Consider the following 24,084-nt stretch of genomic DNA (forward strand, 5'->3'; position numbering starts at 1 on the left):
TCTCTTTCAAACCTCAGCACTGGAAGCTCGAGGTATGAGAGGAGACACTTTTGGAGATCAGTGCGTCTGTAGTTTTAAACAGCCGTTAGTACAGAAAATGTCAATGAAAATGAACTCCTGGCTAAAGCATCGTGAGTTCAACTGCTTGCATGAATTTGCATTTACCGTCTGTGTTTTGTTTTTTTTTAGAGAGAATTTGGTCTTTGATTGGATGTTGAATCTCCTAACAGTTTCTTTTTCTTCATGAACTTTCAGTATCTATCCAGCTGCTGTGGAGGCGATGCTCTGTAACAGTGATGCACTTTTTGAAGCTGAGCCTCTCCAGCAGCCTCCTGCAGAAAGTTTCAGCATTGTGCTGGTCCAAGTGAAGATGCGGGCTGTCTGAAACATCACAGCACTTCACTGTTTTTGGATAAAATTTCCTAATTTGTGTCTGAAAAATGACCATTTGAAAAATCTGTTTTAGTGTTGATCAATGAGTTTGTTTTTTTCAGACGAATCCTTTGTACCACCTCGCAGTATGTCTGTCTTTCTGCAGTTACTGTCTCTGGTGGCATTTGATCTCTATATGCATGAGAACAAGCACATTGAGATGGATGTTACTTAAGGAGAGAGACTTTTAACTCGGGGTAATTCTCTCATTCCAAAGACGAATTAATAGACTGACTGAGTTTTGCACGGCCGTATCTGTTTGCAAAGGCTGAATTAGCTTTGCAACTGATGTCACTGCAGATTTTTCCTTTGGTCTGACTCAACTATCCTCTGAATCCCAACGTTCGACTCTACTTTGTGTCTCCAAAAGTGCCTTTACGCACAAACAAGTATTTTGACTTCTGTTGATGATTTAAAAGGAAATGAGATTTGTCTTTTAATTTCAAAACAAAACTGCAAAGTAAAGGTTGAACAAAGTGCTTTTATGATGCTTAAGACTAAATCAGTATTTTAAACCTGGAGGCCTTCAAACAACTTTAACTCGTCTTCGCTAAAGATGAGCAGAACATACGACAGATTAGTGTTTTGTGTCTTGAATGAAGCATGCACACAAGAATAAATATGTTTTTTTACTTTACCAATACATCCTTTATTTTTCTCTACAGCAGAAAAATGGAAAAATACATGACCCTCATGCATCTGAACCACAAAAGACTTTTCTTTATCGTGTTCTTTAAAATATGACACCATTTTCAACTAAAACTGTCAGAGGGGCTGTATTCTAAATTCAATATGGCCGAATTTCCCCTTTTCTGGAAGGACAGAATTTGGACTAACTGCAAATGTCTTGAAGTCTTTAAAGACAAGCTTCGACTGAAAAACTCCTCACTGATAATCAGATATTTGCTGATTCTTTTCTGAGCGCACACTTTCTATGACTGATAATCATGGAAAAGTATTCTGATTCTCCTAAAATTTTCTCCTCAAGTTACACAATAAACATGATTTTGGTGATTTGCAGGTAAATAGGTAATTATGGAGTCCTGAACCTGACAAAATGTTGCTGAATAATTATTTTTTTTAAAGATAAAAAGAACAAAATCAATATTAGGTATTAATAAAGGAATAAATCACTTTTTTGCTATTTTTGAGTAAAAACCTAAAAATTCACATTTCTTTTTACCCTTATTTTAAATTTTTTAAACAGTATTATTTATTGGTGTATTCAGTTATATTTCGCCTTGTGTGATCATGAGTCAAAATTACTTCGGCATAACCCAACGGTCTAAAGAAAAATAATAAGATTTTTTTTAATTAAAAAAATAAATTGACATTTGTATTTTTACATTATGTCTTTAGTAGCCAAATTTCCTTTTTTTCTGAAAATGTTAAAAACTTCTTGTCTTTTCACTAATTTAGTGATTGTATGTAGGTGGATATCAGACACCGAAATATAGTAACTGAATATAATTTTATTTATTTTAACAGTCCAATTTTAAATTCAGTGATCCAAATTCACAAATCGAGACAAGATGGCATCATCACAGTGTCCTCAATGCAAGCTATGCTCCTAAATCTTGGTTAAAACAACTAAATTTGTTTTAAAAAAAGTCATTTTTTTGACCTGCAAATGATCAAAGTCATTATTTCTGGGAGTCCAGGCCATGCAAAGGCAAAGAGAAAAAAGAAGGGCTGACCGGAAACTGTCCTGTCCTGTTGTTGTCTCTGCTCAGTGCAACCTGAAATAATGACAGTGCAGGTCCAACAGCAGCCATAAGGGGGCCCTGTTTCATCTTGTGATGTTTAGGGAAAGGGCTGGACAATCACCACCTCTGCTCTGGTTCAGTTGAATGTTCAGTTGAGTTCATGACAGACATTACGACAATCTCACCAGGTCATGAGCCTCGTTTTGCTGATGTACTTATAAATGATTTCCTTCAGTGTTAATATGGGAGTTGGAGCCTTATATTGCCAGTACTATGTTGATGTCAGACAAAGATGTTGCTATTATTATAAGAATAAATATTCATTTGAACATGTTGTTTTGAGCTATGAAGTAGTTAGTTGAGGTGTTGAAGGTCTGTAGCCAACATTTGTGACTAAATAAACTGCAGTTTAAATGTGCGAGATGGACATAAGTTGCCAACATTGTACTTTGTAAATGGAGTTTTCTGTGGTTCAAAGTGAATAGCTGTCATTTAAAACCTTGCGCTGTGATTGTTCTCATTTTATTTTTAATGGTGATCGTGTTTGCTAAAAGTATAAAGCCTCCTGTAATGCCTCTGTACTCTCTAATAGGCTGATGCATGCGTGTTAAATCGTTTTGATCTCATTTGACCAGCAGATGTAATCAAAAGGGAGGGTCGAGCTTTCAGGTCATTAAGGGAATCTGAGCTTTGTCCTCGTTTTCGACATACTGAGTGGATGAGGCAATTATTAAGCTAGAACAGGGATAATGGGTTTCAACTGTGAACGATTTATCAAATTGTAGCTCTTTTGTCCCATCAGGACCCATCAAATACTTTTCCTTTGAATGTTAATCTTCGTAGACATGAGGAAAAGTAAAGTGCCATAAAACTGCTGTATTCTTTTTGTTCTTTTCCTGCATTTTTACTACAAAGCATGATGAGAACATTGGTTTCAAATGTTTTTCTTTTTTAGCTTTTTAATGGTGATTATTGAATTGCTACCTGTTTGAATCAGTGAGAGGTAACAAAAAAAAAAAAAAAAAATGGGGCTCAGCAGTTTGTGTACTGATGGCTGAATGTAAAAGTAACTTTAAGCACTCAAGCCCGCTTCTGTCCCCTCATGAGCTCCTCTTTTTTCATTTGATCTATTGCACTGCACAGTGCACCATTTCCTCTTGTTTCGGTGTGCACATTAGAAGGGTTTTTTGTACATTATGGAAGTATCAACAATAAATGTTTTTAACTTGTTGCCTCAATGTTTTTGTGCGTTGTAAATATTCAGACATCTTCTGGCTTAAAGGATAAGGCTGGTGATATATATATATATATATATATTATTGTCAACAAATTACATGTGTCTCTTTCTACTCTCCAATTTACCGAAACTGTCTGTGGCCCTTGTTACTAGTCCTCTGCAGATGGAAGCAGTGCATGTGTCGGGGATTGCATTTGGATTTGGACGCAGGACGGTGCATGTGAGATTTAGTGAAAATAATCTACACCGTGTGTGTGTGTTCATGGTAACAAATAGGCATGTCACCCAGGATAACACTGTGGTACGATTAATCCCCTACAAATGTATTATTCATTCCTCCATTTGTCTTCAGTGGCTAAGAGCTGAGTGTCATAGATAGGGTAGGAGGGTCAGAGGATTTTGTCAAATGGATTAACACGTTTTTGGATTTTTCCTGGGATGTTGACAATAAGACAAATATGGACTGCCAGCCTTATCCTATAATGTTTGCCTCCATCCCAAATAAGAAAACACCAAAGGAGAAAGTCATGTAGTAAACTGGAACCTGTAAAAGAAACATCCACATCACTTTTAAAAGTAATACAAGAGAAATAACACTCTAAATGCATGTCATTTAAAAAGCTAAGCTCACACACTACTTGAAAAAAATCCTTCAAAAACACCACATCAAAGCTGCATAATGTTAAATTGGATAAAAGCCTTGTTTTTGTCATTTAAGCACAATTCTTATGTGAATCTGACACAACACAGAAGCACATCTGTTATGCTGCACAGTAACAACTCAAGTACACGGTGTCGGTTCACAATCTTAAATATATGATCCTGTAACACAGATTTTGAGTACAAACCTACTGTAGGTTCAATCCACCTGAACTGCAGAGAAAGAGTGAGTCATACAGTAATTTAAGATAAAGGCACTGTAGTGGTCAGTAGATCCTTCTATGAATAATACTGTACATATGTCTAATGTACACATGTACATACAGTGTACTGAACCTGCCAACTGCCTACCAAGTCAAAAACACTGTGAGCCATTAACTTAAAAACAGCTCATCTAGTCTGCCAGAATTATTTCTCAAAAGAAACAGGTTCTGATTAGCATTAGCGTGAGCACAGCAATCAGCATCGGTAACTATGCTAACAAATAGGGAAACGAACAGTATCATTTTTCCACATTTTGCGACATAACACCATAGAAGAATAAAACTTACATGTATGATACAAAAAACATGTCAAGTATAAATACCAACATAGCTGTTTCAAAGCAAAGCTAAACCTCCTTCATATGTTATTTATGGTGATTTTTTTTTTTCTTTTTTTTTTACAGTAACAAGGTCATTTAATAAGGTTTATAAATCTGTTGGAGAAACTGTACTGTTGTCATAAAATACATGTAAACTCTAGTTCAGGTCTATTAACATTCACACAAAGACATTAAAACAATAATCTGACAAATAAATAACTTTTACAGTCTAGTGCTCCAGATGTGCGCTAGTGCACTGTGCAACATGTTGCATGCAGAGCCACTGATGGTAACATGGGCACGTTCCATTAAACAAAAAAGTTTAATCTTATAAGAATTCTGTCACATGATTCATTTGTACCATTCAAGAAACTAGTAGCACTGAATCAGTGACACCAAGAATAACATGGATATCCAGATTCTAATGAGTAGCATCAATCCACAAGGTAAGGAATAAAAAATAAATAAATAAAGATCTGCAAAATCAAGTGCATAATTCATCTGAGTATTGTGAGGAAGTCATGTGAATAGCAGGATATGTGGTTTATGCAACATGGAAGATAAATGCAATCAGCTGTAGACTCACTAGAGTGACTTTGTACTGACTACTGGTGAAGACCAATGCTTGGATAACAAGCACAGCAGGTGGTCTGCTGGAGTGGAGGATGATCAGTCTGCAAGTTAAACAGTCTTAAAAGAACAACAACAGAGAATTGCTTATTTTAAGCCAAAAGTGTTAGCCACCACTGGGGTAACTCAGGGCGAAGACCCATGAAGACACACAGTGGCAGCAAATGACAAAACACAAGGAAAACATGCCTCATAATTTGTGGTTTGTTGATGATGTTGTGGAGTGAGCCATAAGAGGTGAAAGTGTTTTCAGAGAGTAACCTGTAGAAAACATGCAGCAGTGACAGTGATCACTCTGTTATTTGGACAATTTACCCAGAATTGATGGCAAATTAATCTGACCTAAAATAGTCAGGAACTAGAAAGCTTTGAGCAACCAATGGTTTTAAATGTCTGTCCGAAGTCTGACTGTTAGATCGCAGCGATACTCAAAGAAATCCGAGACTCCTGCTGACGGGACTCGGCTTGGTCACATGTTCCAGCAAATATAATCACCTGTGTTTAATTTGTGGGTAGGAAGCCAGTGAGGGATGAAGCTGTTCTTGCTGCATTAGCGGCTCCTACTGGCTGGTCAAGGTGCTTACACTGAGATGGAGAAGTGGTGGAAACTGAAACTCCCATGATAATGTGTTGGCTGAGACAAGGACTGCAATGTGGAGAGAAATGGTCATTCCAATCCGGGAGACAATGCGGGACAAAAAATTTATTTATTTTTTTTCTGATCCTTTTCAAGGCTGAAAATGGTGGAGACTCTCGACTACTGAACCTCATGGCTGCCAGGAATTCCTGACTGACTTCCTGAATTCCTGCTCCTACTCCTCCAGATTGCTGTCCATCCTCTTACCACATGAGACCACAACAAAGGAAAATCTGTTTTCCCTCATGAATGGCTTAGCATGTGAAAATATGAGCAAAAACAACACAAACACAACATGTTACCACAAAACACAGCCCATGAATTAGAAGCACTCAGGGGAGCTAATAATAACTCTGAATTCTTATTAGATCTAAATTAGATATCTCTATAGAAATGAAAGGAAAATGTTTTGAATTCACATTCATTGTGTGCTTGTTCTGATACGAGTGCTTTTGTAAAAGCGGAGAAAATATTTGGTGGTGAGTAAGATGTGGAGGAGGGCCCCAAAGCAAAAATGCCTATGAAAAACTCAAAGACAAAACAAGATGTGACCTTTCTGCCTGCCAATGCTAAAGCCTGTAAGTTAAAAAATAATGAATGTCATGGGGAAAGTTTAATGTGAAAGACCTGTGGGATATTGCAAATAAAACAAGTTAGACTTAAGTTAACACTTAAGTTAATACGTAAATTTGGCAGCCCATGTGGGATTCTGCAGATAATGGGTACCGTATAAACATTCAACAACCAGGCTCTGTGGTTTAGTCACTTGCTCAGGATGACATCCAAATACCAAGCAGGTGTTGAGACACAGAACATGAGGAGCAGCACTGTGGAATGTTCCTCAGACAGTGGAGACATTGCTGGGTGTGAGGGCGTGTGTTTCTGAGGCCGGCTGATCTTTGGGGCTGGATTTGTCCAGGACAGATATCTGAGTGACTGTGCTGCTTTCAGTGAACAACGTACGCCGTCGCTTGCTGTAGCTCAGGTAACTCTGAGTCTGCCACTTCCAAAACCTCTTCTTCAGTTCTGCCTGCACCTGAACACACACATTAACATCCGTATGTGAAGAAACACAGAAACAAAAGCAAACACTGCAAAATGGAAAACAAACACTCCAGAGTCCAGAACAAACGAGGTTCCTGTCTGAAAGGTATCCTCTTGGTCTGTGCTGGGCTTTTCCCCTCCATGTCTACAAAGGAACCATACTGCTAGATCTGCACATTTCAGCCAACTAAATACAAACAATTTCTGACAATTTTCCAAAACATACCACAGATTTTTAGGCTGATTTCCTACTCGTGAAATAGAAAATAGATACCATTTGTGGTTGATTTGATTACAAAATGCTTAACCACTTCTATAGTCCTTTAACTGTCAACAAATATGAAGTAGAATTCAAGTATACTGCACAGTAATAATGATTCAGGATGAATGTTGCCTTCCATGACTAACTACAATTATGTCATATTAGTCATACAACTAGAATTACCACCACATGGTTGTATGCTGCCATCAACCAATCAAGTTGCAGTTTACATTCATGTGTGCCTGTAGTCATATAATATATGCCGTGGAGATATAAAGGGGAAGTTCCCACTATATTGACATGTGTTATTCCAGTGAAGAAATATGCTGTGTTCACTTAGGGACTGTTTCTACAGAGGAGTGAAGCTCAACATCAGCAGAACCAATCAGCTTGTGATGGACTACAATACTTAAAGTATGGATGTTCCCTCAAAGAAGCCAAAATGTGTAAAACGTGGACACTTCACACACATCTTCAACCCGGCAGCACAGAAGATCTGTTACGGCTGTGTTTTTTGTCTGCTCTGGTTCTGTGTCTGTATCTCTGCAGGGCTGGAGCGTGGCAGGGGTGGGGCCATTCTCCTCTGAAGCAAGTGGCTTCTAGACACACCTGATGCTAACCCTTTTGAAAAACCGGAATATGACCCCTGGGTTACTCCTTTTCTAACCCGAATATTTGGTCATGTATACTCCTATCGGAATATCCCCATCCAATCGGAACATTAATTTGTGTTCTGCGAATGTTCTATTCACAAGGAATCTTGGTCTTTTGAGTGCAGGTAGCATGGATATGGATGGCTCAGCTCCGGCTCCATTTCCTACTTCTTCACATTCTCGCTTTCCATTAATGAAGAAAGTGAGACAGAATAGTGTCAAGTACTGGTGGTGGGTCAGCACCAGCACCAAAGCGCAAACGAAGGCGACTGCTACCAGCCCCGTGCTGTTTATTATCTGCTGTGCTGCTGTTTTGATCGGGATATCCCAATTGATTACCCCTGTTTGTTTATTTCAGAAACCCGAATATTGACTGCATGTAAATGTAGTGATTCCTGTGCCAGATGATTCACACTCTTGCCCTTTGTCCGTGTGTCGCCACAGAGTTATCTCCTGGTCCCTGCCACACTTCCCCAGCTGATGCGGCAGTCTTCTCCCGTGCTTTTGGTTTGTTCACGTGAGTTGTGCTAGCCCTCACCATGGTGAATTGTTGTTCTCTTTTATATTTTTTCCCCCCAGCTGTGATATTTGTTTTTTTGTCTGCCTGAGCTGCATTTTTCCCCCAGCGGTGATTTTTGGTTGTTATTAATTTCGATCAATCAACTGTGTTTAAACTCTCTCTGCATTCTGGGTCCTCGCCTTTCTCACAACAAGATCTTCACAATCAACACAGTTTAAAGGACACCCAAGATTAGTGCCACCAATTCAGTATCTGAGCAAATGTGAAATATGGTCACAATCTGCCCTTCTGTTCCTGAGTTATGGTGTTGAGTAATGGACAGCTTTTTCAAGAATATTGTGACATCACAGTGAGGATGACCTTTGACCTTTTGGATATAAAATGTCATCACTTCATCCTATGAGACATTTGAATGAAGTTTTGTCATAATTAATGTATGAATTCTTGAGTTCTGGCCAAAAAAGTGTTTTGTGTTGTCACAGTCACCTTTGATCACCAAAATCTGTTCAGTTCATCCTTGAGTCAAAGTGGACATTTGTGTCACATTGAAGAACTTCCCTCCAGGTGTTCCTGAGATATCGCATTCAAGAGAAAGTGACAGAAGTCTGTACAGACTGACGGACTGACAACTCAGAAACACAATGCCTCCAGCCACAGCTGTTACTGGCACGGAAGCGTGATAACGAGCCAAATGTTGAATAGCATTTACTTACCTCACCATTCAAGAAACAGTAGAGCAGGGCCACAACGAATCCCTTCAGAGAAGAAAGATATCAACCAAAACTGTCAATTATTACATTTTAAAAGGGTGGTGTACATCCTGAGCAAACCTGTCTGTATATAACTGTCACTGTGTTTCCACAAAAAATCTCAATTTTACATATTTAACATGCCCATTGCTGTTTAATCTTCTTTCTTTACTTTTACTGTGGTTTATTTTACCTGAAAGGATCCCAGACCGAGCTCAATGAAGATTCGGGCTTCTGCTCCGGTGTTTTCTGGCAGGAAGGCAAACACCATGTAGTGCATCCCAAACAGAGGGATGAGCAGCAGAGTGGATTTGGCCAGCCTCCTGCACACATTGTAAAAACAGACCCATGAGGACTGCATGTGTGTGCAGGTCAACTGTGTGTTTCTGTGTGTTGTTCATGTCATCATGCTGGGGGATATTTATTATCTTCTAACTTGAAGTGACTGGTGTCATTGCCACCGACACCGGGAGATCTCAGCTTCTGGACCAGGATACGAATCACATTGATGAAGATGATGAAGTTCACCTATACAAAAACAAATGAAAAGCTGTCAAGAAAAATGTGAAATAACCGCCGCAATATTCATGCTACAGCTGCAGCCATTTTTATTTGCTGGCCTGCTGCTGTATTATCACATCAACCCTGCAGTGACGAGGACTGTAATACCAGGATATCTGTCATTCCAAACTGGAGAGTAAAGAGGGGCAATGAAAAAAAAAAAAGTAAAATAACAAGTTTTACGAAAGCGGAAAGCTTAAGTTAACCCTCTCACTCGATACAGTTTCCTGGGTTTTGAGATACCTCACATTTCACTTACACCTTAAAATCATTTATCATATGTAACATGCACTCAGGAGGCATCATTAGTTCTACTGATCAATGCCTGGTCCCTCTTCCAACCAGTGGAACTAATGGAGCCACTTTGATGAATGGACAATGTCTGCAGCACTAACACAACCAGTCCAGCTGCTTTCACCTTAATGCTTCACATCAATTACAAAACAAGATAAAGCTCTTTGCTGGTTAGCAAAGCTATCATCACAAATCAACAATAATCATATTGATAATATCAATAATGATATTTGTGTATATGTGTGGGGAAAAAAACAACAACAAATCTCTGAAAAAATATCGAAGACTTGTTTACCAGCACAGTATCCATGCCAATACATACATGTTCGTACAAGGGAATAGGATGTTAAATTAAAGAATAAACTTAGGTGACAAATGTAAACAGAAAATATAGGTATTTTTTGATGGTTACCTGTTCAATTATTATGGCATATTGCTAAATAGTATGACCTACTGACCAACAATCTGGCAATTGGGAGGACATTAAATCCACTAAGTCTGTTATCTGTGGAGCCTTTGGTGAGGCACTTTTTTATATAGCTTGTGGTTTTCACATTAGGTCAATAGGTCACAGTGTACCCAGGCATATTGGAACACTTGATACTTACATAGTATAAGTTTTCTTTAAATTCCTCTAAAATGCCAGATTGAAGCTCAGTAAGTCATACTGTACTATTATACATTGCACTGATTATTTTTATGTTCCAAGAGAATTAGCCTTCCCAAATTGTGGAGAAGAAATAAACAAAAATAAGATATAAGCTTAAAAAAAGAAAGAATGAAAAAAGAATGAAACCTAAAGCTTGTCACTCAAATAAATCAAAATCACGCCAGCAGGAAACCAGGAAGTGCACTGATTGGCTGTTGGTGTTAACTGCCAAAGACAATAAGCCTCCCAGCCTCCAAGCAGGAAATGAATCAACTTTGCTTGACTTATTATTGTTGCATCTCATGTAAACACCAGGTAAGTGTCTGCAGTAGCTGGTGCAGAGTCAAAATACAAACCTGATCAGAGATAGAGGACTGTAATTCCTCAGTAGCTCCCATTGTAACTGCTCTGTACTCACCAGTAGTGATGCAGTTATTGGAGCTTTTATGATCCACCAGATGAAGGCCACATCTGTGTCATCCCAGCACCTGAGACACAGCAGACAGTAATGAGATAAACAAACCAGTCACAGAGGAACAATATTGCACATTTCATCACGAACAACTCATATCGTTCAGACGGAACGCTGTGTTAGAAACAGTGGAAGCAAATCCTTATGGGAAAGTCTAAATCGATATCCAAGATCAACTTTTATTCGTCTTTCATCCCTTCTGAGTATTCTGTAAAACAACTGTGCGTCATCCACTTTCGAGTCATCCGCTCATCATTTAATCACCATGACCTATCAAACATAAAAAGCTGTGGTTGTGAGCTAATTAATTAACCTCACTTACTCATATAAATTAGTGAGTACTTCATCATGTAACACATGGATATTAGCATATCTTCATCTAAGTATACCTAATTACAGTAATTCAGTAAATACATGTTTTATATTATTTTCTTATTATGTGAAAAGAGATTTCTATGTTTTCAGGCATGATGTTTCAATTTCATTTTGGGAAATCTATATATTTTCTTTCTTGCAGAGCATTAGACAAGAAGATTGACACCACTCTCATGTCGATCCTTTAAATTTAAGGCTACAGCCTGCATCCAGATAGTTTAGCTTCACCTAAAGACTCAAAATGGGGTTTAGCAGCTAGCCTAGGGCTTTCCAACAGTGCCATAATCTGCCTACCACCTCCTCTAAAGCTCATTAATTAACACAGACATATTATTTGTTTGATCCGTGATGATTGAACTTCCTCTGGCAATTGGAAGTAGTCTTGCACACAACTCCACATGAAAATATGAAATGTTTTAGCACTTTTTCCTGAGGATTAAACAAACAAGATACAAGGTGTTAAGCATTGAGTTACAGAGGTTAGGGCTGTCAAAACTGGTCAAAAATTGTTTCTAAACTCTTTATAAAAAGATCTATTTTTGCGTATTTTGTCCATAAGAGGAAATACCAATCCAAGAAACATACTACTTGTACATTATTTCAACGTCTTTTCAAAGGACCTACACATTACAAAATAAACAAATAAAATTATGTCCTATATCATGGTGTTGAATTAAATGCTCCTTTCAGCTTGATCTACATTTCATTTTCAATCAGTGAAAGTGTGCAGTTGAGCAGGTCCACATGTCCTGAAAGACTTCAGTGTCCCGGATAAATCAGGGCAATTTTGGTCAAAGTGGTGTCCAAGTGAATAATGGAGACAACAATATTTGAAGTTTTTTTTCAGGATTTAAAGAGAGCATTGTCAGAGAAACTGTCAGAGACGAAATGGGCTGCAATATAATCCCATCAACGTGCATCCATCAAAAGTCTTTTTTCCACTGACAGGCTCAGATTGTTATGCTAAGTGTCTAACAACATTATGGAATAACTACAGAGATTACTAGACAATGGAAATTGGTTTTAGGACCCCTGCTGTCAGTGTATGCAGTGCTTTCCTGCCTCCAAATTTCAATATTAATTGAATGTATGAATTTTTTTCAAATTCATCTTTAAATTTGCATTTAGAATATCCATTGACAGCCCTAAGAGAGGTAGGTGCTGGTAGGTGGATTTTGTTCACTTTGAGTTAAGTCTTTTTGCTTGGCTAAAACAAATGGTGGCACACTGTAGCTTCATTTTTTACCATGAGTCATGATAAGTGTATTTCCCAAATGATTTCCTTCAGTTCCATGAAGGGAGACAAGTAGTAAGAATGTTACCATCAGGGGCACAAAAATTTGTGTCATTGATTTTTACATTTTTAACCCATGTTGTGCAAATTTGTGTGTGAAATTTTCTCATTCTAAGGTGACATTTCCTCTGATTCTACTGCAGCAGCTCACCCTCTGTTATCATAGAAGTTGCGAGTGAGGATCCATGCCGTTATGATTGTTGCTGGGAGACCTGGGAGGCACAAACACAGTGACATGATCATTAGGAAAGAGTCAAAGCAGAGTTCTAACAAAAGACAGACAATGGAAGAAAGAAAAGGAAGAAAAACAAAGACAGGCGAAAGAGAAGGATCATTATTTGCAGGGCACTGACCCCAGCCGATGAGGATGTACCACCAGAAGTATTTCTTCTGGAAGACGAAGGTGAGAGCAAGCAGCGTCTGCAGGTACATTCCCTCAACCAGCAGCCAGAAGTAGTTGGCCAGGATACTGAACTGGAAGAAGGCCACTGCTGATTTACAGGATGTCTGTGGGACAAACACAACAAAAGCCACAAGCATCAGATTAGTCTGTGGTCTATTTATCTAGAGTGGTCGTCATGATAACTGGCTCTTCCATCAATTTATGGGTCACAGAGAGGTCTGTAATGATAATATGTTTGAGGACAAAGAAGGTCATTGCAGGTCAAACATATCGAAGCAGAAATTCTCTGCTTGGTCATACAGCAACAGCAGCTGTGGCTGTGTGTTATAATTACACTCTAATTATGGTTGTCACTGTAGGTTGTTAGATTACTACCAGAAAGAGACTGTCATTGGTCGGCCAGTAGCCAGCAAGGCTACTAAGCAGCCTGACATGTTACCGCAGAATTACCTCTTTCAGGAATCTAAGGCAGTAGTCTCAGAAATCAATCTGAATCTGCAAGGTAGGAGAAAAGTTATCAAATAAATGTACTGATAGCTACCAGTTTTGCCTCTGGATTGTAGTGGAGTAGAAGTAAGTAATGTGGAAATTCTCAAGTGAAGTACATATACCTCAAAATTGAACTTGAGTACTTGAGTAAGTGTTCTTAGTTTGCCTACTTTCCACTACTTATTTACATGTTGTGTCTGAGCTAGTTCACTACAGCCAGCTGCTACATTCAAAGTTGGGAGGGCGTGTGGAGAACCCTGTAACTAGGTCTTTTATGCAAGATTACTATGCGTGGTATGATGCTAAAGGAGGCTAAAGCTACATATCCCTACATGTAAAACACAGCATCCTCACAAGCTGAAGTTCCATATAGATGGCTATAAAGGAGTGGCTGTACATGTGGTACAGCTAGTTAGTGCAAGGTTTATAGTACTGGTTGGTAAAACTGGATTTAAAATGATGTGATTTGCACTAACACGACCCTGTTTAGATGTTTACTATAGAAAAAAGATACTTGGACAAGCCGCACAAGGGTCAGATTTGTTCTTGGTTCATGCTGTCAAACAATATGCCGGTGTTTCACTTCTATGAGAGACTTGAGGATTTGAACTAACCAATGTTTTTTCACTTGAAGTTGTTTCTGTCCTTAAGATTCCCTCTTTTTTCCTGGTTTGTTCTCCACAGACTCATTAGAAAATTATCTGGCTTTTTTGCTGCTAAATGTTCTCCACCAAGTCATTTTGAGTGTCTGCCATTCTGTGATGGGCAGGTGGTGGACAGTGGGTAATAATTAGGCTAATGAGTAATTGATGACTAATTAATGATTTCCCAAGTAATTTGATTGGTACTGTACTTCCAGTCTCACATGTCATTTTTCCTGTCACAGATTTTATGTTTCATCTGTTCACATTTGGTTGTAATAGAGCACAGGAGCTCTCTCTCATCATCATCATCTTCCCTCTCTCATGGCTCTTTCACCCAAATGAGTCACGGTGATGTGATGATGATGGTCCCTTGTAGCCTCGTAGCCACACAAGAGGGACACTTACCTTCACTCCAGGCAGCCTCATCAGCAGAAAAATAGGAAGACAAACGCTCGTCATTAATGCTCATACAGGCTCCGCTCAGTCACTCTCAGCATTTCAGTCCCACTCCTTCCTGCTCTCTATGATAATGAGCTCCTCTCCTCTGAGCTTTATGACTAGAAAACGAAATGTAGGTTATCCTCCCTCCCACTCCAAATAACCAGCTGAATTCACTTACCAGTAATTTAGGAGTTGGTTTCAAAGTTTCTAGAAAGGTGGAAAGTAAATAAGGACATTCACTTTACGTTGCACTCCTACAACATTGCAGAACTTCAGATGGACAGTTTGAGAAAAAAAAAAAATTACAATACATTACATTACCCACAATTCAGGTGTGTTATACTAGTGGCAGTAATGTAAAGGGCAGCTAGCCTCAAGAAGAGACGAGGACGAGGAGCATTTTCAAACTTGAAAGCCATTTCGCCTCCAGCCACAACTGAATCTAGTGACCTTGTGCAGCTCCCTCTTGAGGGTTTTTTTTCCACATATGTATAGCTCCCCCCAAGACCTGGGGAGAGGGACACGTTCGATGGAGTGGTTATCTCCTGGTTGAAAGACTCAAAAGGAAATATTTGTAGCTAGATTTCCTTTATGACATGTTGTTTCTTTCTCCTTCTTGCTTCTTATTTCCTACCTTTTGTTCTTTCTTCTGTCAATCTTTTGCATCCTATTTAAGTTAAGATCATAAAATATTGCTGTCATCTTATACTTCATTTTCTCTTTACTTTTTTCATCCTTACCTGTTATTTCTTCCTCCTTTCCTTTTTAAACTGATCTAAAAGCATGACAGTCCATCAACAACAAAACTCCACTTGTCCAACTCTCAGTATTTTTACTTTTGACACTTGAGTGTATTTTATACATTCCAGTGACATGTTTAGTGTTTCGAAGATGGATTTTTGAAAACAGGACTAGACTACTTGCACTGTGGTTAAGTGTCTTTCCATTAGAAGTGGCACCGCTGGTTTTACTTCAGTGAAGGATAAATAAGGACCTACTAATGGAGCTGTAGTGGGTTTTCAAAGCGTACTCACAGTGGACATGAAGCAGTGGTCCAGATTTTCATCAGAGAAAAGAACGCCATCTTTGATGAAGACAGCACTCGCTCTCAGGATGAAGGAGAAGAACAGGTTCATGTGGATGTAGTTCCTGGTGCAGTGAAACTTCCTGTAGTGCAGAGAAATGCTTTCATTTCATCTCTTAAGAGGAGGCATCTCTTTGTGAAACATATTTAGGGAGTGTGTAAAAGTTCTTTTTCAAGCATCAACACCTGGCAGGTTGTGAGACTGTGCCGAGTTTAGCTTAGTTTAGTTTACCTTTTTTTTTTTTGGGGGGGGGGGGGGGGGTAAGAAGTCCTCCAAATTAAGCTACAACATATGTTATTTAGAGCAAGAAAAGAAATCAAATTTGACTTTTGTTTGGAAACTGGAGGCAAACGTATGTTTTTACGTAACAAATGTAAAGGCCAAAGTTTTGTTGCCACATATATCCACTAAACTTCCACTTCAACTTTATGGCCCCATAATAACATCACCTGATGATAACTACAGCAGCTAGAGGGCGCTGTTATTTGAACATAAAAAAAAGTATTGTTTCAGGGCACTTGCTGAAGTGACTGTCCTCCCAAGAAAGACCACAGCATCAGTCTCAGAAACAATGTTACCTGAACACAGTGAAGACAAAAATCGCAGATATAAGAGATATGAGGGAGGTAGCATATCCAGCGGTGTACACCTGTTTGAAGTTGGAGAAGTACGTTGTCTGAAATGTAAGAAATTAGAGAATAGAATGAAAGACATAACCCAATGTTAGCATTTACAAATGAATGGTTAACTGCTCAACCACACCCGTCACACTCATCCAGTGGTAGTCGGGAGCCGCTGCTTCTGATTGGTGGAAGACAATGTACTTAGAAAACATGGCAATAAATTTGTATTTGCATGAAAATGTCTTAAACTTCTGTAAAGTGGTTCAACACATTGGAGACAAGGTGCATGTGACATGTCTCAAGTGACTGGTATGTGTTTTCTATGATCAATACTGCAGGATTAGTGTGGCTGACGTGATCTGAAAAGGCTGATCACATCCTGAAAGTTGTTCTGTGGAGAGTCAGCAGAACAAGCACTGAGTATCAGCTGACTCTGACTGATGTGGTGGACCTTTTACTGAACTTTGGGGCGAAGACGTGGCTGGAAAGTCCTTTTGAGCAAAGCATATTTGTGCAAACAGGCAATTAAGTCATCCATCTCATCATCTTCCAACAGACTTTGTGCACCAGGACAGCAACACACTTGTTCCTCTTTTGCTACTTAGAGTCCAGAGTCAACATGCGTTCAACAGCAAGCCGTCACTGTTCATGGATTCATGACATTTTCAGCATTTTAATAAATGACCAAATAATCAAATGATCCATGACCACAATGATCACAATCACAGTTATAAGGGTAACCAGACCGAAAAAAATCCAAATGAAAATAGAGCGAGAGAGCAGAAAATTACTCCCAGAATCACCGTCAGTGGAATAGTTTGTTTCCTTGCAGAACAACTCAGGCCATACAAGAAAATGACAAAAAAGTAATCGTGTAAAACATTTACCTCTGGTTCTGTCTCTTCATACTCTGCGAACTTGCAGGCCTCCTCATATGAGGGGTAGAGCTCGGACCATCCATCCTCAGTGCAGTTCCTGTAGATATAACCTGAAAAACACATAAGCCGCTCAGTGGCAATGGCATAAGACATGCCAACAACAAGGAACCAGGGGAAGCTGAGAAATCTGTGAAGGGATGTGTGCATGGAAACACAACCAGAAGGAATTTGCAGAGATCAAATCTGAACCCCAAACTGTGACCAGTGAGAGATGTGCCATTTATCAGTCACCCAAGAGAAGCAGTGGAAGAGTAAATTAACAGCTGACATGCAGGACAAAAACAATTATTTGCATTTGTGGGAATATACAGAGAATGGCAACACTTAATGGTTCCTCTCTTTCCTGGTTACTGATCTAAAAACCAGTGCAGGTCACTATGTCAGTTACCCATACGCATGCTGAGTGTTTATATAACGTATATAATGGTGTAATGTTTAGGTGTCCACATACCTTTGGCTTTGTAGCAAACCTCAAACCCTCAAAACTGTGTGTGTGGCCAGAAACTATGCGGGTAAACGAAACAGTACATTATTCATACATCAATGAAATTTGGGTGAACTAAACTTAAGATCAAACCACTAACTCAAACTTACATGCTGCTGAGACACAGTTAATGTCTAATCAACCAGCCATACAGACACACTATTTATTCTACAGAATCACATATAAAGTATGCAAATAGCCCACAGTGTGATGGCTGATTAATGTTCAAATTGTTGCCATTGACTCATCAGGCTAAAGCATGTATATGCAGCTTTCCTGATGAAGCTTACTTGTTTCACTGAGGCGATGATGAATAATTAGAATAAAAACACACTCTACACCACAACGTCTCTCCCTGCAGACGCAGCTATAAACACATGTATACACATGAGCACAGACTTTCTCAGAAGTGAAATAAGGCCACTGCTCTTCATTAGGATTCAATGGGCCGGACCAAAAAAACTCCATCTGCCGGTTAATGACATGAGTGGCTGGAGACGCACCTCCTCTGAAGAAGACACTTCACTAAAGCTTACTGTATACTCACATGCACACTATACAACAAATGGATTACTACTACTACTACAGTATTGCCATTTAACAGACTGAGGTGAGTTGTTCTTTCTGCTGCAACAAGCCACTGACCACTGTCAATTAAATGAGGTCCTTTTGTGCTAAGCAATGGTTACAATAAGCTCCGTGTAATAGAAGGTTACTGCATGAAAAATACAATGAAATGAAGCTTAGTTCCATCAGGAAGACTCTCTCCTTGCACAGTTTCCTGCTACCTCTAAGCTCCACAAGCTCATTCTTGTCTTCATCCACTCACAACCTGACATGCTGACCTTTAGCTAATCAAATTTTTAAAACGCTCTCTCTCTGTTGTCATTCAGCTGCAAGTCAGCATTGTGATGTTTGCGTGACCCACCCACACAACGTCTATTTCTTATGTAAACAATAAATAAATACAAATGAATACATCTGCCTGTACATATATCCAAAAGCATGACAAAAATATGACATTTTAATTGCGAGATTTTCACTTTGTTTGCTTTCTTAAAAGGTAACACTGCCAGTCCTGTCAGGTGAAGGCTGTAAATGATGAATTTAAATGAAGCAAATTTGCAGCCGTGTTCTCCCACCATGGCCTGAAGTTAGAATGACGGAGCTCACTCTTCAAGCTCTACGATGGTCATGACACATACAAGGTCATCAGCTTTTCTGTGTGAGTCTGTGTTTATAAGAGGGAGGAGGAGAAGTTTACAGTGAAACAACACATTCCATGGTGTGAATATGCCTGACCAGATCCTCAGCACAGCTGAGGAGAGTGTGGGGGTTTGAGTCGTGGGTGGTTTTACCGATTATCCAGCTGCATTAGCCTCAGTGTAACATGCTATGTAGAGCCTGCAGGCCTGCAGCGTCGGTGGGTGAATGGTTGGATGTGAATAGAGGTTGAAGACCGAGGCTCTGGGGAGGGCACTAGTGTTCACACCGCCATGCTTAACAAGCACCACCAATTCCTTCCTCATGCTCTTGGCTTGTACAGTGAACTCTTTGATTTTCCAATTCATTATTTTCTCTCCATGCAGCCTCCCATTTGGATAGGCTGGATCTATCTACACAGCTACAGCATTTGACTTAACTGGGTGTCTGTGGGGGAGGAAATCCAGTGGGGTCCAGGAACCCACTAACATGAAGTTATGAGGTCATCAACAGCAACCTCTGCCTCCTGATCCCTTGACACAAAGTATACGCTTAACTTTCACTCAGGAGCTACTGCGTGTTTTTTTTCTTCTCTACTTTGTGCTTTTATTTTCACTGCTGTTGGAAATCAGTCAAGTGCATCTTTTCTTCACCAAGCATCCCACATACTGGACATCCTCCCTGCTGCCGCTGACACTTGCATTTTATTTTTTCTGAATCCATTTCTATGTTACAGTTGGCAACATCTTTAGCTCTGAGTTGTATTCCGAGCTTTGAAAAAGAACTTTTGAAAGAAAAAAAATAAACTTGTCAGTGCAGTCTAGTGGACAGGCTATGCAATTGCAATGCTGTTTTTAAATAACCTCATTTACACTCTATGAACCGTAGTGTTTTATTATTTACCAATTTTTACAACATTAACATTAACGCCACCAAATGTGTTTGCTATCTTATTAGAATGGGATGTTGCAAATCACACACAGTCACGAACAATAGGTTGAGCATTTAAGCCCTATTATGTAAGAATTGGTATTGTTTGGGTGTGAGATGAAGTCAGTGAAGCAACAAAATGATTTTGAAGCTGTTACTTTACAGTAAATGTAGTTGCATAATGTTTCTTTGAGATCAAAGATTTTTTTCACCTGTAGTAAATAAAAAGGACAGATGTGGATGATGGGAACATTAGTTTTGCAGGTATATGGATACAAAGTATTGAACAAATAGAAATGTTCAGGATAACTCAGGGGATGGCCTTAAGGATTAATTCCTTGGGGACCCTAAATGTCCACAACAAATTTCATTGCAATCCATCCAATAGTTGTTGAGATATTTCTGGTTGGACCAAAGTGTAGTGGGCGAACTGACCCACCTAGAACTCTAGTCCAGCTGTGACAAATACAAAACTTTGTATCTCCCCTTTAAATGGAGCTCTGTGTCATATATTGTCATGGAACCATAATGAGTGTAAATGAACTCAGATTGAGAGCACTGTGTATCTTGACTTTTTACTGAATGAGTTTATTGAGATTCCAACAAGTTCAATAAGATCATTTAGGAGGCAGTCGTCATCGTAGGTAGTGTAATAAAAATTTGTAGACCTCATTTACTCAGTATCCAAAGACAGGATCAGTCAGGGATGATAAGGTGAGCTGAATTGCTCTGATTGTCCTGAAACAAGGGCTGCACGGTGGCGCAGCAGGTAGTGCGCTGTTTTTGTACCAGGTGCAATGTGCAACTCACCCCATATTGGATAGCTGTCATATCAACACTGCATTGGGCTTTGTTCAGTTCAGTTTGAAACTGATGCTCTTTATTTTGTCAAGAAGCTGTTTTAGCAGGTTTTTGTTGTGTTGTTCCTTGTCTGCAACCCACACAGGAATGCTGTCCTCCAGTCTCGCAATGCTTCTCCAGAAAAAATAAGTTAATGAGACTCCAGAGGGAAGGTATTTGAATTAGTAGATACCGAATGGTCTGTAAAAGGTACATAACTGAGAACTCACCGAGTTGCATTTGCCAGAACCCATAGTTTGGGTCCAATACCAGAAAGAAATTTATATTTGGCATCTCTGCCACAGCCTCCTCTGTTGTCTACAGGGGATAGTGTTCCCTCTTTATGGCTTTCTTGAGGTCTCGGGGTCAATGCAATTCAGTCCATGCTGGACCTGTTCCATGAGTCAGCCATCACACAGATGATTGCATTCTGTTTTTATTTACCTTTTACAACGTCCCAGCATTTTTAGAATCAGTGTTGTATTTTAATTAAGAGCTTTGACCAAATCAGACATCCTGTTGTACAAAGTGTCACTGTACACAACAGTAATAGCAGTTACCTATGAATTCTCATCAGGGGTCTGTCTGACCCTGATGTTTGTTACATGGAGTAACAGGAATACTTCAAAAAGTTTCTCTAAAATATCTCATTGTTTTCATTCATAATTGAGTCTGCATCGCAACAAATCTAATAATCGACTAATACACATGTTTAGAAATCTATAAACACCGGCACATATCTTTGTAATCCCTCAGGATGTCTCTTTCCTCCTCCCAGTCCATTTGTTTTATTAATCTAATTTGTGTGTAGGAACATTCTCTTAAAATAGCTTTCAATAATAAAGACCATGCCAATAAGATATGGATTATAATAGCTTAATGGGTATTATGGATGGAGCACAGCATGGACAGTGAAGGGTAATATATTAGGATAAGGGCTGTGGGGTGTAACAGAGGGATGAGGGTCAATGGGTGAAGAGAAGGCAGGATAAGGATCAAGGGATGAAGGGATGAGGGGATGAGGAGCAAGCAATGAAGGGATGAGGGTCAAGGTCTGAATGGAAGGAGGGATGAAGAGATGAGGGGGCGAAGAGCAAGGAATAAAGGAGTGAGGGACGGAGAGATGAAGGTAGAGGGATGAGGCAGTAGGGGAAAAAAGGTGAGGGATGAGATGAGAGGATGAAGGGAGAGATCCAGGTCATGAATGGATGGATGGAGTTCTACGATGAACCGCTGTGAGCTGCCCAGGTGGACACAGGATGCAAGCGGGGGAGTTGAGACTTTGGGTGGGGGAACCACCTCTTCAGATGTTCAGAGTTTCAGTTAAAGCCTCAAAGGAAATTCAAGAGAAAAGCTGCTCATGGGTGTTTCTGATGTCTGTCAGATCATTGCAGTTGTATGTGAGGTATGGAGAGTGAGCCCAGTGACCAAGAATTTAATGGCATGATCAGGGATTCCCTGCCTGTAAGGGGTAGAGGCAGCTCCAAAACAGAATGGATGTCCAGAGTGTCTTCTGGGTTTGGATAAGATTTTGTGGGAAATGCTAGTGAAAGCACGTGCTGCTTGACTTAGGACTTAGGAATGAATCTAGTCAAAAGATGTGGACATGGAGGTAAACTAGACTGGTTAGTCTGACTGCATAAGAGGTATTATGTAAGAGTCAGAGCAATGGATGGAGAACTTTGAGACATGGCTGTGTGCTGTGTCTTAGTGTATGGTCCACAGGGTCCACCAGGTGTGCTACCTGCCCCCCTTTTATGTGTTTTTGTGTGTATAATCAACACAAAGTTTTTTAGTTTTTTAGTTTTTTTGTTCTACAGCTGATCAGACTATTAGAATTTTTACAATTGACTAGATGAATTAAGTTTTTACTGCCTCCTTCCACTCCTCTATATTTCCACTGGGTCTGTTTATGACAACACATAGATTTTTCTCTCATCCTTTGCCTCCCAATACTCCAGACACATTTTTGTAGCATCTCAGCTGCATTTCTGTCTGTCTGCCACCCATTTGATGATACATGGGAGACTCTAAGCATGTTTTGTTTTCTTTAGACAAAACAGCTGGATGAGATAAGGCTCTGGAGAAGGTGGGGTCATGTAAGTCAGGAGAACAGAGCTCTCTGCAGCCAAGTTCATACAGGCAACGAGTCCAGGTGATCCATGTAGAAAAACATCCAGTCTCCATAAACTACTTAGCGAAAGCATAACACTGGTCCTAGGATCTAAATATAACCTGGCCAGCAGTAAAGTGAAAGATGGATGAAGTGAGCAAAGTTAATTATGCTTGAATGTAAATCTTTTTAATGCATTTTATTTATGTATTTACTAATGTATGTACTGAAAAATCATACAGTTTTCTCCTCACGAAGCCTGCTCCACAAGAAAAAGTCAACATAAAATAGAGTATTTACTGACGACATCAATGCTGGAAGTCCAGCAGTGGCACAGGCAGGAGGATAAAAAGAGGATCACTTTGGCTGTAGACAGGATCATTAATCATGTCTCTCCACTGCCTCTAACAGGGCTAATGTAGGCATTTCTGCTGTCTGACAAATAAAATCAAAACACCAGATGTGGACAAAAAAAAATCAAATTTCAATGTTTAACAGTCAGAATTCCTCAAAGCAAAAAATAACCAAGCAAAATATAAAGAATAAAGGGTATAAAAAAAAGTACATAACATACACCCACTAATTTAGCACTATTTACCTACCAACCAACCTTAAACTAAACATGTGTCATATTTATGAAGAAGCAACTTGTCAGAGGTGAGTTAAAGTGATTTACCTTGGATGTTACCAAACAGCTGGGAGACATTGGCACATGAGACGCTGACCACCTGTCCCACCTCAGCACGATACCAGCAACGAATCTCATCCCACGCTGTCGGGCAACCTGAGGCAAAAAGGCTGCATTTAACACACATTCATCACTTCACCAGTAATTTATGAGTTTGACTGATGAGCTCATAGTGCAGGTATACAGGCTCAGAATACAGTATAAAATATGTAAAGTAATACGCTGTAAGTCTTCATTATGAGTCATTACACAACAATTCACCATCAATTTGTTTAGACAAGAAGGAAGGTAATGTAATTCTATTCAGCCAGAGGTATAACTTACAGAACTGAGGGAATTTTTGTGTTGGAACCACAACAAATCTGCATCATTTCAAGCCATTTCTATTGATTATTGAGTTCCAAAATCTTATTTTCTGAGTGAAAAATAAACCCTGTTGCAGGAA

At 39.4% G+C, this 24,084-nt stretch overlaps 1 protein-coding gene across 1 annotated transcript in view; it reads right to left on the bottom strand.

The window, feature by feature from the left end:
* Window positions 1-4,698: 4,698 nt before the first annotated feature.
* Window positions 4,699-24,084, bottom strand: part of ghrhrb (growth hormone releasing hormone receptor b) — a 42,806-nt gene continuing 23,420 nt past the window's right edge. Inside the window, exons 3-13 of the mRNA XM_070961396.1 lie at window positions 23,628-23,735; window positions 17,331-17,431; window positions 16,399-16,496; window positions 15,770-15,902; window positions 13,112-13,265; window positions 12,910-12,970; window positions 11,036-11,105; window positions 9,550-9,641; window positions 9,307-9,436; window positions 9,078-9,119; window positions 4,699-6,921 (exon numbers count right to left, since the gene is read on the bottom strand). Coding sequence (XP_070817497.1) covers window positions 6,727-6,921; window positions 9,078-9,119; window positions 9,307-9,436; window positions 9,550-9,641; window positions 11,036-11,105; window positions 12,910-12,970; window positions 13,112-13,265; window positions 15,770-15,902; window positions 16,399-16,496; window positions 17,331-17,431; window positions 23,628-23,735 — 1,184 coding nt within the window. The 3' untranslated portion in view covers window positions 4,699-6,726. The remainder of the gene's footprint in view (window positions 6,922-9,077; window positions 9,120-9,306; window positions 9,437-9,549; window positions 9,642-11,035; window positions 11,106-12,909; window positions 12,971-13,111; window positions 13,266-15,769; window positions 15,903-16,398; window positions 16,497-17,330; window positions 17,432-23,627; window positions 23,736-24,084) is intronic.

The sequence above is a fragment of the Chaetodon trifascialis genome, chromosome 4 (assembly GCF_039877785.1).
Source record: "Chaetodon trifascialis isolate fChaTrf1 chromosome 4, fChaTrf1.hap1, whole genome shotgun sequence".
Taxonomy (NCBI): Eukaryota; Metazoa; Chordata; class Actinopteri; order Chaetodontiformes; family Chaetodontidae; genus Chaetodon; species Chaetodon trifascialis.